Source organism: Thamnophis sirtalis, unplaced genomic scaffold, assembly GCF_051295495.1.
Source record: "Thamnophis sirtalis isolate CommonGarterSnake01/CBP01778 unplaced genomic scaffold, rThaSir2_p1.2 scaffold_4, whole genome shotgun sequence".
Classification (NCBI taxonomy): Eukaryota; Metazoa; Chordata; class Lepidosauria; order Squamata; family Natricidae; genus Thamnophis; species Thamnophis sirtalis.
The window spans coordinates 111,527,541-111,543,226 of record NW_028261384.1 but is presented as its reverse complement, the minus strand read 5'-3'; the positions used below and the strand labels follow the sequence as shown (position 1 = coordinate 111,543,226).

Here is a 15,686-nt window from a genome sequence, read left to right as displayed (position 1 = left end):
TAATTCGGAGGTCTCTCTTCGCACCGGATTGGGGAAAGTGGCACAGATTTGGAAAAGACCTGTTAAATTAGGGCACTTTTTTGTTAGAGATAATTTTTATGGGAAGCAGGGGATAGTATAGGGAGTACAAAACTTGCCTAAAAAATGGAAGACTTTCATGAAAGTTGTGTAGAAAAATACAGGAGGTGTTGGGAAAAGTGTGTACAAAATTCATGTGACACCAGGGCATGGATTTTATGAGCTTTGGGATTCACTGAAAAGTTGAAATGTGTTACTAAATCCTAATAATGATTGCAAATTTTTCCCTTGGTGATACACATTTATCCTGCTCTTGTAATGGTAAAACATTCTTGAGACATTGTTGAAATATAGTTTTCAGCATCTCTTGCTGGACTTGAAATCCAATAATAGGCCTCAAGTTACTCACTGGTCTATTTATATCAAATTTATAGAATGCTTTTTTGTAATGTGAAAGTTTTTCAACTTAACATATTAATATGTCTCTGGTCAAAGTGCAAGAGTTGTTCACTCATTAACGTTAAGCACACACTGTCGTGTAGTCTTCATATATTTGCTGAGCTAGAAAAACAGCTTTTTCTTGTGGATGATGGAATGGAGAGAGATTAGTTAAACTTTTGCACAATTTTAGTTGATTTTTATAGAAGGAAGGCAAAAAAAATAGAAAGGGCAAAGAATGAAGAAATAGAATATACATTATTCAAGAGGCTCCAAATGCAAACATTTTAGCAGCTTGTATATGTTTCCTTGTTTGAATTTAAATTTATTGTGGAGAAGTTAAAATCTTCTTCATAAAAGCTGCTTCATCTCCCTGTGGTTTATATTGCCCAGAGCAAAGTTTTTTTTAAAAAAAGTTTAGACTGATATCCTACATTGTGAAGGTGGATCTTGATTTTGAGATCTTCTGCAGAGTGATTTCATGCATTGGAGCTGGAGGGGTAGTAATATAGGTTATAAGCAATCCTCATTTTACAGTTATTTATTTAATGACTGTTTGAAGTTACAGCAGCCTAGTAAATTCTGGTTTATGAGCTGTACTCATACTTATGACCATAGCACCACCCTCTCAGTTACATGTTTGCAATTCAAGCGCTTAGCAAATGGCTCACATTTGCTATTGCTTGCAGTATCCTGCAGGAACACGGTCACAATTTCCCCCCCCCCCAGTTTCCAACCAAAAACTACTATTGGGAAGCTAAATTTTCTCAGTGACCATGTGGTTTGTTTTTACAAGCAGTGATTTGCTTAACAACTGCTATGACAATTGTCATAAAATCAGGCCTGACTTCAGTATCTTGGAAATTCTAGTTCCAGTTGTGGTTATACTTTGTGGATTACTTGCCCCTCAGAGTCCTTGGAATCATGGGTTTGGTTTCCCTCCCCACATGGGTCCCTGCAGGCCCTGGTCTTGCTTTCCGACCAAGGCACTCAGGGACTTGTCTGCTTCTCAGTCAGCTCCAAAACCCAGCAGTACCCAATTTACTTTTCTCTTTTTTACAGCTTCTGAGGGTCATGCCCAGCAGATGCAAGGCTCAACGTCTGCCATCAAAGACCTCTCTGCAAGTGACTCTCAGTGTCAAAACGTACCTGCTTCAATTGCTGTTATCCCTCCTGAAGTAAATAATGTGTTTCACACCACCCAGTCTTGTCCATCTACCATGTCCTTAAACTTACCTTCATTTCATGAGTCCCCCAATACTGTATCAGTCAAAGCCAAGAGTTCCTCTGTTGTTCGGTCACAGCAGCCAAACCCACACCAGCCCAGTGCAAAATCGGTCACCGAACAGATACTTGGCAATTCACACATGACCACATTCCAACCCTCAACTGTTCAGGATGAACTGAAGCAACAAGTGGCCCGGGTTCTGGCCAGGCACCCAAACGGGTTGTCTCTGTTCCAGTTCCGAATTGCCTATAGTGCTGCCTTTAAACAACATTTTCCAGTAGGTAATGCTTCTTCTACCAAGGAACGTCTCCTCGAGATGCCGGACGTTGTTTGTATGAAGGGTCAGGGAGTTCAGGTATTGCTGTTCCCTGTGTCCCCTGATGTGTCAACCGCAAAACCAGGTATGCTATTATGGAATTTCCTTAGTTTCCTAATTTGACATTTCTGCATTGTGTTTTTTAAACAGAAAAATAGCTTGACCCCAAGATTCTCCTTCCACACTTTTCCATAAACCACACGACCAAATTAAAACAAAATTATAGCTTTTATTGCAACTGCAAATGTATGAAATGCTTCACAAGCAAGAACATTTCATGTTCATCAGGCACAAGGGGTGCCCATCTTAAATGTGTAGGATAAGAAGAAATAAATGGTTGCTTCTGTGTGCCTTGTCTATTTTTAGGCTGAGGCTGGCACCACCACCACCATTTCAGGAGAAGAATATCCCCACTCTTCCGTAAAGCTAAGGACAAAGAATTTCGGAAAATAGGAATTGGTTGGTTGGGGGGATGGAATACAAGAACTAGACATGTTCTATGTTTTGATGTTTGGATCTAGGATGGTGAGGCCAAAAGGAAAATGTAAGACTGTAGAACTTTTCCCCTCATTCAAATGCTTATTTAACTGATGGACCATCATTGCTGAAAACAGCTAGCAGTTTCCTAACATCTTGCAATGGAAACATGCAAGTCTATTTTGCAAACCGTAAAATCAGGCACATTACCTTTAAAAAAAAAAGTCCCTAAAGTTTTCCTCCACTCATCCCATACATCTATATATGTGATGCAGTCTATGTTACCTTAATATGTTGGGTTTGTTATAGACAAGGTGAAGGCCAATAAAGAGCCAACAAAAGCAGTGCAAAGTTGATATGTGAGCATAATTATTAAATGCTCAGAGATATGACAAAATTCTCTCAGTACAGTTTTATCACAAGTTACTTTTTTACAACCTCTTTTCCAGTGAGTATGAAGCCTGAAGTTATTGCCCAAGATCCTATAAGGCAGTAGTCTCCAACCTTGGCAACTTTAAGACCTGTGGACTTCAACTCCTAGAGTTCCTCAGCCAGCTTTGCTGGGAGTTGAAGTCCACAAGTCTTAAAGTTGCCAAGGTTGGAGATCACTGCTATAAGGCACTCTGCTCTCTGGCCTTCAGTGGTACCCACTACTTTTGTCTACGCACCTTTTAGATAAATGTTTTGTTTTGTTTCTCCCCAGGTCAGCCTGTCTCTTCCAAAGTTGAGAACGTTGCAGTGGAATCTAACCTTTCATTGGTCCATCCTGTAGCTGTGACTAAATCCACTATAAAAACCTCTGATTCCCATTCCATTGGGACACCACACTTAGGCTCCCCTGAAAAGCCAGTAAGCAAGGATTGTTGCATCTCTAAGGACCAACATCGAAGCATGCTTCTGCCCCAAGGCCAAGAACAAGAGAAGACCAGAACAAGCTTGCCAGGCTTTTCGGATCAACTATCGAAAGTAGAAGACATTCCGGTGCTTCCTGGCTATTTTGTGCAGGATGAACCTGCTGCTCCCAGGGCTACCGTGATGCCTATACCTAGGTCCCATCCTTCCTTCTTGCAATATTATGAGTCCATCAGGGCACTAGAAAACAAGAGAAATAAGCCATTCACTGAATTTCACACCCATAATACCCCAGGTGTTGTTAAACTTATGCAAAAGAACACATCTCCTTTGAATGGTCCTGATCCCAAACTAAGAGCGACCCCTTTCGTTCCACATTACCCTGCAGCTTTACCTACATATCCTCAGGGCACAGTATGTGGTGAGAATTTGCATCCAGGTAAATCTCAATTTACATCTTCCACTAACTCAAAGGTTTCTGTTCCATCAGTTGACTCAACACCATCTCCCCCAGTTTTAGTAAAACCTGAAATTTGCTCTCCAGGGAATACATCACAGAGTTCCAATACTATTCAGCCTATTCTTCCAGTACAGCCACCATCTCCATCAGAACAAAGGAATTATAATCATGCTATTGCAGATTTTGATTCCTTATCTGAAGCGCAGATACAATCTAGAGCTGCTCACAATTTCTCGAGTCCTAACTCCTCTGCAAAGAGTTCTACTCCTTCACTGCCTAGAAAGTCCAACAGCTTCTTTCCACCCAGATCCCAACTAGACCACCAATTGCAACAGCCTAACCATGTAAGACTAGATGATCTGCAATCTGTTTCTTCAGCAGATCAGAGAAAAGCCTCTTTGGACCAAGTATCTCCTGCAGCCGTGTATCAGAGAACACCCACTTATGCGAATTCTCTCGAAACCAGCTCTCAAACAGAATCATTCATTGCCTGTTCAGTCGGTGGATCCTTACACGCTTCATCTGCGGTCACCAATAATTCTAGCACTTCGTCATCTGTATCCTCGAGGACAAGGGCAGCAAGTCCATCATCTTCTCAATTAGACTTTACTGCCGACACATATGATGAAATTGCCTACACTTCTGCTACGATCACCTGTAAATCTAGTCCTTTGTTTTCTGAGACTCAGGTTTCCGCTCAGCAAAGGCAGTATGTCAGGGCAGCTGCTACTGTAATCTCAAACACGGAAACAACAAGCCCCACTTCTTTGTCACCAGAATCCACCACCGGTTCACACCACCAGTTTGCCTATTCTAGCAGGATCACCACTAATTCCAGTGCCCTATCTTCTGAGACTTATGCTTTCACACAGACAACCGAGACGATAATTGCTTCAAGTACAAAAATGGCGAGCTCCATTTCTTCTTTAGATTCTACCACCAGCATACCTTGCCAGCATGCCAATGTTTCTGCCAAGGCCACCAATACTTCTAGTGTTTTGTTAAAGTCCACCGCCTGTCAGACTCCAGATGCTGATTTCGAAGCTAGTTTAACTAATGATCCTCCTAGTCAGAATAATCTCACATCCTCGTCGTCTGAACAGGAGGACCAGTCTTCCCCTCAGCAAAAAGAGCAGGTGCCTGTTAATCCCAACCCCAAAACCTCTGGTAAATGTCTCATCCTATAATAGGCTAGCCTTCAAATGGTCCATGCGAAGACATTTGCATATGGACACCCCCCCCCCCTCCCAGGGAGATGAAGAATAGCCTCTTCAATATTCTGCCTAAGGGCATTGAGAGACCATTGTTGTCTACCCCAACCCATGACCACCTATCAACTATCAAATTCAAGGAATTTTCCAAATGTTAAAAATATTGTAATTAAATTGTTTCAGCCATAAAAAGAACTGTCACTAGATTACACACAATGAGATAGCTACCTCAAATGGCACATAACGTGGAGCTGTAGTACAGTACAGAGGAAATAATGATGGGTGCTCTTACAACCATTCCAGTGCCCTCTAGCTGATCTGCTGGCTTTTTATGTGATGGAAGACACCATCAATAGCATTGAGCCAAGGTCAGCTGATTAACTCATTTTCTGAATGAGGAGCAGAAGCTGTGATTTCCCCCCCTCCTCAGGTGGGGATATGCCCTGGGTTGTCTTGCCCAAAATATCACTGTGACATCTTCCTTTTAGTTCTACTAATTAGAACTCTTAACAAAAAACACAACAGGGTGGAATTGTAATGGTCCAGGGTGTTCAGATTCTGTGCTGGAAGCAGCTTGGTTTGCTGTTGTGCATGCATATAATGATACTGTTCTGTTCCGAAATCATGGGCACAAACTGATTCTTGAACCTTCAACCTTCTTTCTCATTCTCTCTCAGAAATATTAATTCTGAACCAATTGTTTCAACAACTTTTAAAAAGTCAGATTTGCGGGTTGTTGAATGCGTTGCCTTCCATATCTTGTAATGTCGGAGCAGAATGGTTGAAGATTATGCTTTTTGTATTTTCCTCTGGAAGTTCTGCTGAATGGTCTCACATGTTATGTTTTGGTAGATTTGGAAAATTTGGACTCTTCTGATTCTGAATTATGACCAAAGCAAAATCTGAAGATATGCTAGAGTTTTTTTAAGAACGAGTGCGGTTAAATTGGAATGTATTGCTTTCTGCTCTCCTGCTTCCCCACATAGGCTGGGTGTTCACTTGCTCATTTCCTGTTTTCCCAGCATTCTTCCCTTTTACCTCTTCAGCTGTCATTGATGTCCCAGGCTGCATATGCCACTGGCTGACCTGCCCTTCAATCTTCCCAATACACTCCCTTTAACCTCCTACCCTTTTTCTCATAGCCTTCTCTTTTCAATGAAAGCAGATTTACTTTACATCCTTTGTCTAAACCTGCTTCTGGTTTACTACCAACCTTTTCTAGTTTGCAACTGCCTTTTTTCCACATGTCTATAGAGAAAGAAGTTAACCTCTTAATGGTAGTTATTGCTGAAGGACAAGAATCCAAGAGAATCTATCCAATCAATACTAATTGAAGGCATGTGCAATTTTTTCAGTCAAGTATTCTATCTCCAGTTTACTTGTTTAGGAAATTAATACTTAATGCATATTTTTTTGTTCATTGTGTGGATCTTTTGGCTTATATTTTTGTGTCAAATAAAATAAAATATTTAGCAGAGAATATGTTTGGCATGTTTTAATTTCACATTTTTGCTTTATGTAAATGGATGTAGGCAAAAGTCTATAGGAATGGCTCAAAGAGTTAATAATTTTATTAGTATTGTCCTCCCTTTCCAAAAATATGTGCATATCATCTATATTATAGAGAGAGCCAGTGTAGTGGTTGAAGTGTTGGCTTAGAAACCAAGAGACTGGGTTCTAGGCCTCCCTTAGGCATGAAAGTCGGATGACTTTTAGCCAGTCATTTTTCAGCCCAACTCATCTCACAGGGCTATTATGGGGAAAATAGAAGGCTGAATTATTCAGAGTTAAGGGATAAAATGGCATATATTTGTAAATGTAATAAATATTGTACAGTAATTTGTTGTAGAAAAATGAGACCATTTGGCACTGGGTTACACATCTGAACCCTGAAAGGATTGGGAACTAATTTGGTTGATAAGCCTTTCAGAATGATGCAACTAGTTGACTTACTGCTGATTTTCGAGAAGTCTGGCTGATCATCTACTTGATTTCTAGAATGAAGAGTTACTCAGAGTTTAGTTTCTGAAAGTTTAGTTTAATGATTAAAGGCATCAAACTAGAAACTGGAAAACAAAACTTTCATTCTGCCTTAGACATAAAGTCAGCTTGGTAACTTTGAGCAAGTCACTCACTCTCATTCCTAGGAAGTATGCAGTGGGAAGCAATTTTCCCAAGAAAAATGTGATAACTAGTCAGGGTAGTCACCAGGAGTCAGCATTGACTCAAAAAACAAAAACAAAAAACTCCTATGCTATATATAACATTGTCTTTCCACTTCCCTGTAGTTGATTTTTTTTATTATTATCAAACTTTAAGCACATGTGAAAGCCTATTCCATGTTTTGAGCCATTTGTTAGATTTAATACAACACCATTAGGAATAAGGTAGGAGGAAGGGAGACTCCATTTACATCTGTGTTATAGGATGGTGTACATGTATGAAATGTAAATAAATTGGCCTATACATAGATTCCCATTACACTATTCACTCCACGCCCATTTAGTTTGAACGCTCACCTGCTTTTGCAAGTGATTTCTGGGAGAGGAAAATGATTGCTCATGACTTGTTCCGTGATAGTGATGGCAAGAAAGGAGACTTACACCTAACTTGCTTGTCATTATGCACTATGGCTTTTCCAATGTGGGGGATCTGAATAAATATATTTGCTTGAACTGCATTATCTTCAACCTTATAAAATGGTTTGTCTCAAGTCCCCAACCAACCTTTCATTCCCAAATCACATTTCCCACTTCTAATGTCTCATAATAATAAATGGTTCCATGAAAACTTTATTAGGAGTTTTGCTATCATGTTCTTCATGAGAGAAACAAGCCATGATGGGAGATACTCTTAAGGGAGATGCTATTGGTCTGGGATCATAATGAACTGTTTTGATTTAAGACAGATAACATCTACTGAAGATCAATATAAGTCAATCTCCAGAATTTCCCCAACAAGAAATGTCAGAAAATCAATGAGATTTGCTTTCCAGGGAAACTATTAGGTTATTCAGCTGAAGCTAATAGAGATTGTTTGAGGATATATTGGTATCTAGTGCAGGGCAGTTGCCTAATAGTGATATAACCAAGTAATTTACCAAATCAAATCGATTGATTGAATGTAACTGGAGATAGAAAGATTTTCACCACCTAAACTAGGGGTCAGCAACCAAACACTCAAAAGAGCCACAATGGACCTAACTGGAAGTCTCATTCAATTCTGGAGCTGATCGGAAGTCTGGCTCTCCCCCATAGGGTCTCCTAACACGTCATCCTTTTTCTTCTACCTGTCGTAACCAAAAACCCTATTAATTGTGGAGCTGACCAGAAAACCACCCCTTGCCATAGAGTTTGCTCCTGACACGCCATGCTTTCTCACCCCCACCGAAAGGTCATCTCAAAATTGTGGCGCCAACTGGCAACGGAGTCACAGCAGAGGGAAGAAAGAGCCACACGGGGCTCCAGAACTGCGGGTTGCTGACCCCTGACCTAACCTTTAGTTGTACAAATGGGTCAAGAAACTGAGTAATTGGGTCTTTAGTGCTCTCTGAGCTTGGTTGTTCTCTTGCAGGCTTCATCAATGATGACGTTTTTTAGGTAGAAACATCTGCAAGAAAATAACCAAGTTCAGAGAGCATCAAGAGCCACTCATTTCAACCCTGCTGAGCTACAAATATCCTTTATTGGTACAACCAATTTTGTTGTATTTATTTTGTACAATGACAATAAAGACTACTATACAAAATAAATTCTTTCAAAGTCACACAGTCAAGTGCTGCATATCATTTTTACTAGTCAGATCATAGATGTCAAGCCTGTGTCACGCTGCAGATGATGTTTCATGATGTTTTTCCCATTCGTGAAGCTGGGCTGGATATGGCCTGTGCTTGATGTATCCATCCCGTGGGTCACCAGCTTGACATCCCTGACATAGTTTTTTTTTCAGCTACCAGGCCAGTAGAATACATAATGACATGATAAAAACTGAAATAACCATCAGAATTTTTAATTTAGTTTGAAGTTTTTTTCCCTAGGGCACTAAGGGCCTAAAAACAAAAGATTTACTTTGGCTTTCCAAAGTTTGATGTACCTGTTCTATTTATTTTAAAAAATGTGGGGAAAATATTGGGTGTTTTGCAATTAAATTTCAGTGATGTGAATAGGTACCATATTTTTCGGAGTATAAGATGCACTGGAGTATAAGACGCAACAAGATTTTGAAGAGGAAAATTTTAAAAAAGTTTTTGTACTCTGTAGACTTCTAAAAAATGGCCTGTTTTTAGTAAAGAAAAAAGCATGCATAGCCTTTAGGAGGTTTATTGTGTGCTCCTGGGGGGAAGTGAGCAAAAGTGGCCCCTTTTTTGCTCATTTCTGACCCCCCACCCCCAGGAGCACTGTGGAACCTCCTAAAGGCTATGTATGGCCATTTTAGTGTAGGGGGCAATGTTTCGGGAGGCAAAAATTGCTGTATTCGGTGTATAAGACCCAGATTTTCAGCCTCTTTTTTGAGAGAAAAAGGTGCGTCTTATACTCTGAAAAATACTATATGTGGTCTTTGAGTTGCCACCCTTATTTTATGAAAACATATTCTTCTAGAATAAATCAGGTCCTAATCTTTGACTCTGCTTTCCATAGACAAGGTACTTTTACAAGTGCCCAAACTTCAGGATGAGAAATAAAGGCATGATTTGTTATGTTCATGTATAGTAGAACATGTAAAATAGTGCAATTTCTTGTTTAAAAGACTTAAACAAATTATTCAATATTCTGACAAAGTTACAATGAATGATTCAATGGTGCCTGTTATAGCAGAGAGGAAAATCCATCTCTCTATGAAAAATTCTTCTAGATAATCAATACAAGTAATAAATAGAACATAGAATAATAGAATTGGAAGGGACATTGGAGGTCTTCTAGTCTGACCTGCTGCTTGAGCAGGGACCCAATATTATTTCAGATAAATGCTTGTCCATTCTCTTTTTGAAACTCTCCAATGATGGAGCTCCCACAACTTCTGAAGGAAAGCTGTTCCATTAGTTGATTGTTCTCAGCATTAGGAATTTTTTTCTGAAAGCCATGATGGCGCAGTGATTAGAATGCAATACTGCAGGCTAACTCACTGCTCACTCGGAGTTCAATTCTGAATGGCTCAAGATTGACTTAGCCTTCCTTCCTCCCGATAAAATGAGGACCCAGATTGTTGGGGGCAGTATTGCCATTTGGTGCTTTGGAAAATAGTTTGATTCTCTTGTCTTTGTAGGAGCCTCTCAAATATTGGAACACTGCTCTCATGTCTTCACTAGTCCTTCTTTTCGTTAGATTAGACATACTTAATCCCTGTAACTGTTTTTTGTATGTTTTAGTCTCCCGCCCCGTAATCATCCTTGTTGCTCTTCTCTGCACTCTTTCCAGATTTTCAATATCTTTTTTATATTATAGTGACCAGAACTGTAAGCAATATTCCAAGGCTTTACTCGCTTTGTAAAGCAGTAGTAGAACTTCACATGATCTTGATTCTGTCCCTCTATTAATGCAGCCTAGAACTGTGTTGGCTTTTTAGGCTGCTGCCACACACTGTTAATTTATATTAAGTGATTGTCCACCAGGATTCCTGTCCCAATTACTGGCATTAAGCCAAGTTTCACATGTATAGTTGTTTTTTCTTGCCTAAGTGTAAAACTTTATCTACGTTGAATTTCATTTTGTTACATAGGGCCCAGTGTTCCAGTCTGTCATGAGCTTTTCTTCTGGGGTGTTGGCTATTCCTGCAAGCTTAGTGTTGTCTGAAAAATTGATGAGTTCCCCTTATATTCCCTCATCTAGATCATTTATGAAGATGTTGAAGATATTTAAGAGTATTGGCCCCCAGATGGAACATTGGGGTACTCACTGCTTACTTCGCCGCCCTCCCACATAGATGTAGTTTCTTTGAGGGCTACATATTGAGTACAATTCATCAGCCAGTTAAATCATACTCAACATGTAGTCCTCAATGGAACTACAACCTACATAGAAGTAAGTAAGCAGTGGGGTATCCCAAGGTTCCATTGAACAATGTGTTGTTACTCTGCTGTTCTCCTTTAATCTCAGATCAATGGCTAGAGCAGGGGTGTCAAACTCAATTTCATTGAGAGTTGTATCATGATTGTGTTTGATCTCAGGGGGCCGGTGTGGATGTGGCCAGGATGGGCACGGACAGCTCAACGTCACTCGTGTCAGGGGCACCTATCTTGGGGTGGCCCAAGCGCTCTGCCAGCAGAAAATGGGCAGCTGAGCTTCATTTTCTGCAGTGACTGCCTCCTGCAAGCCTCTGCCAGTGAAAAAAAATCTTGGGAGGACCTCCTACAGCCCTCCTGAGCTCTGTTTTCACTAGCAGAGGCACTGCAGGCCAATCCTTTGCTGTTTCCAGGATGGGCCCATGGGCCAGATCTAAGCACCCTATGGGCCGAATCTGGCCCCTGGGCCTTGAGTTGACACCCATGGGGCTGCTGGAAGAGCAAGGGGAGATGGCTCTAAAATTTTCACAAAATGGATTAAGATTTATTGGTGTCCCTTCTTGGCCAACGTCTATCACATCATTGTTTTCTTATTCTGTTTCTCCACCTTACTTTCCAGCTTCTCCTATTATATTTTCTTTTCTCTCTATAGCAAAACTATGTTTCCAATTATCTTGGGTTCTAGTCTCCTATTTGGCCTCTATTTGAAGCATAAATCTAAAGCCATTCCATGTTTTTGAATCAGCATTAGGAATAGTACAGGTATCAGAAGCAATAAGATATTAATCTGTGGTTCGTACCAGAGAGGGAAATTTAGCTTAAATTAGCGATATTCTAACAATTGTTTTTTGTGAAGTCAGAGAGTTGTTACCATTGTTCTTAGTTATTGCATTTATTTTAGTTGTAAATTATGGAAATTCTTTGTTTGGTTCCCTACAGAATTAATTAGATACAGCTCCTGTTATAAATTCAGAAGCTTGTCTACCATTAGGGAGGAAACCTTTGGAGAAAAGAATTTCAAGGAATTGTAATGAGTGCTTTAATTTTTCAGTGACACAACAGCTATCATTAATTAGCTATGATAACTGTATTATCACCAAGGTAAATCACCAGTTTATGGTCAAAATGAATGGTTTCTGATTGATTTTATTTGCATTAGTTGAAACTTTTAAACAGTAGCCTTGTTGGAGGCCTGTGCTTCGCACACTTGCAGTTCAATGGTAATGCTAACTATAACTCTGCTAATCTTGCCACTTAGTGTAATAATTTGAAACTGCAAGTACAAAGTACAGGCTTTTGCAAACGGAAAATTCAATAGTTGGCTGTTATCTGAGTCCAGCCTCTCTCAAATGAGTTTATCTGTTCCATACCATCTGACAGAACAAGTGTCCTTTGTATCTATTAAACAATAGTGATTGGTGAAACCTAGGAAGCACATATTTTCCTGTATGGTTCCTGCCTTTTGGAATATCGTAATAACACTTAGACTTATATACCACTTCACAATGCTTTTACAGTCCTCTCTAAGCAGTTTAAAGTCAGTATATTGCCCCCACCAATATGGGTTCTCATTTTACTTATCTTGAAAGGATGGAAGGCTGAGTCCACCTTGAGCCTGGTGAGATTCCATCTGCCAAATTGTAGGTAGCTGGCAGCCAGCAGAAGTAGCCTGCAGTACTACATTTTAACCATTATGCCACCATGGCTCTTAATGTCATACCCTGAAGTCCGGGGTTTACCATGATGGGGAGGAATGGAACACTGGTGAAAGGGGGTGTTGGAACCATAGCAATGGAAGCAGCAGACCACCAGGGTTGGGGTGTATAGGGAAGGCTGCAATAGTGACGGAGGCAATGATGGCTCAGCTGCGAAGCTGGGAGGTATGGCGATACAAGGAAACCTACCGGCAGGGATCAGAAGCTCCAAGCAATGATCAGCTGTTCTGGCCCGACTATCAGCTGTTTCGGGTCAAGGTATGAGCTCCGCCGCATGACTGACAACAGGGCAAGACCAACCAGGGATGTGGAGAGGGTATGGGTCACCTAAACAAAGCCATGCTGGGAGGCAGAATCTCCCATCGCTGACTCTGCATCTTTACAGGCTGCCATTTTGCTGTTAGAACTCAACGTGTGATAGAGTCCGGCTGAATAAAGCCAGTTAGCCTACAAGTATGTGCTATTTTCATACTGGTTTAGGTCCAGAGGTCAGACCACTGAGACTTAATATCATTCCCCTGAAGGTTCAGACTGCCCAAATCATGCACTCCGTTAAATGACCTTTGAAAATCTGTTCTTTCCCCAAATTCTAGGTTGGGGTCTTATATATACTGTTCTGAATGTTTGTTTGTTTCTTTTTTATTTATAAAGAATTTTTTTATTTTTGAATAAACACAAACAGACAAAACACACACAAAAAAACACAAAACCATCTTCCATTACAAATTGTAGAAAGTGTGTTGATTGGTTACAAAAACCTCTGTGCATCCCTTCCACAGTCATCACCTAGAATTCATATCAAATCATATATTTTAAATCAAATATATTTATATATATTACTATCATCATATCTCAACTTTAATTTGACTATAATTGTTTTTATGTCCTTTTATATAAAATATTCCAGATTTAAAGCAAAACCACATAATAGCATTCCATTAGCTCTTCCCAATATCATCCAGTAACATTATATCTTTATAACGTGTTATAAATAAAAATTGGTTATATTTAATAACAGAGTTTCTAAACCTCCTTTCGTAGTCACCATTTGCAATTTATATCAAATTTCCTCTTATCAAACCAATACATATATATGCATTATTATCATTACCAATTATTTAACTGTATCCATTATCACTTCATTTTATATATAATGCTCTAAATTTAACTAAATTTGACTTAATTTTTTATTATAAGCTTTCAACCTGTGTCTTTCCAGTAATAGTGCAGTCTTATGTCTCTTGCCATTTGTGGCATTAGTATTCTGGTTATTTCCCTAGTAAATTTTGTATGGATCTCTTTGCAACTTACTGCTTATTTCATATCTCATATAAGCTCCATCTGCTTCTTCGATCAGCTTATCTTTGGTTATCACTAGTGCTTCCCGCAAATTTTCTCTCCTTAGTTCCATCAATTCTTCTCTCTTTTCTTCTTCTATACTTTGAAATCTGGGGTAGAGCTCCAGTCCATCTATCTCCCCTTTCCATATTCCACTCTTTCCATTTCCAACCATGCTCAGTTCACTGTCAGTATCAACAATTTTCTCATCTCTTTGTTTATTTTTTCCTTCAGTTTTTAGAACTCTGACCCCCACTTTCTTCATTTGATGAACATCTTCAATTTTTCTATCAAATTTTACTGTTCTACGATCTATATTCTCCAATCTCTTCTTAATTTTCTCTGTTACTCCTAATAATTTTTTAATTTCAAACATAATCTTTTGCAATGTTAAGGTTTCTTTTTCATGTTGCACCATTCTTCCAACTTGTAAGCACTGCCACTCTGGCATTCAAAACTTTTTATTAAATTTAAAGCAAGTTCATTTATAATCTTCCAAGACAAGGCTTTGTTTTCACTCCACTCCAGCTGTCAATAAAACTCCCAAAGAGCACTGGTATAAACAACCTATGCTTTTCTCACCATCACTCTCTGTAAACAAGCCAAGAAACCTTGAAATGCAAAGTCAAATGATCAAAGAGAAAAAAGAAAATGACAATATTTCCAAGTCTTCCAAGTCTCTAGCCTCCAAATGGCAGTGTTACTTCCTTTCCCTCTGTTATTACAACCCTCTTTGTATTCCTTTTATATCTTTTTTATATTCCAGGCTTAAAGAAAACAAAATTGTTAAATGGAACAAAAAAAACCCCATCCAATGCAGCATTATAAAAATAAGGAAAAAGATTTTAATCCATAGGTTTTAAAAAAAGAATATAAAAAGTAGAAGAAGAAAAACTAATTAGTTCAATTTAAAGAATAGGAAACATTTGCAAACGTTCCATCCGTAAAAGAAATTTTTTAAAAATTGTAGCTTAATTTCACTGCTTGTTCTCTTCTGTTTTCAAATTTAATTTAGCTTTAATTTTTTGGGGGTAGTCTCTTTTATAATAATAAGATTTCCTCACCAGATGGACATACTTTCTCTTTCCATTTTCCTCCCATTCTGGAGCTATCCCAACTTCAGCAGCTTCAATGGCTGCACTTCTGTTGCCGGCAAAAAGAGATTCTCCTGGATCAATCGTGGACTTTGTGGTGTCCCTGAGATCAGCAGGACATACTCTTCCATGTCACTGTCTCTTTGGGATGGTTAAGGTCCAAAAGGACTGTCCAGTGGCAAAAGTATTGACTGTGATCTTGGAGCTCCAAGATTGCATGTTGTGTGATTATGACGTCAGCTCCTCCTTCCAATATTTGTTTGTTTCGTGTGACATTATATTATTACATAGTTAAACTTTGGTGAGATTCACAGCCTTTGGGTCTGGTTGGTAGCTCAACAGCTTGATACCTAACTAAGAACCTAGGCACTGTTAAGGTAACCTCGGAGGATGTTATTATTATTATTATTATTGAGAGATTGTTTGTGGTTTTAATCTGCAAGCTAGAATCAGTACTGAGTTGGACAGCCTTATGTATTTGATTCATAAATACATAATTGCATGTATCATCATCAACAATGGTAGGATTTAAAATTCCTGG

The 15,686-nt window shown here is 39.3% G+C and overlaps 1 protein-coding gene across 2 annotated transcripts in view; it reads left to right on the top strand.

Moving 5' to 3' along the window:
- Window positions 1-5,027, top strand: part of LOC106550458 (uncharacterized) — a 33,865-nt gene extending 28,838 nt beyond the window's left edge. For both annotated transcript variants that reach the window (XM_014068375.2, XM_014068374.2), the window contains 2 exons: window positions 1,519-2,085; window positions 3,181-5,027. In XM_014068375.2, coding sequence (XP_013923850.2) covers window positions 1,519-2,085; window positions 3,181-4,976 — 2,363 coding nt within the window. In that variant the 3' untranslated portion in view covers window positions 4,977-5,027. The remainder of the gene's footprint in view (window positions 1-1,518; window positions 2,086-3,180) is intronic.
- Window positions 5,028-15,686: the final 10,659 nt, after the last annotated feature.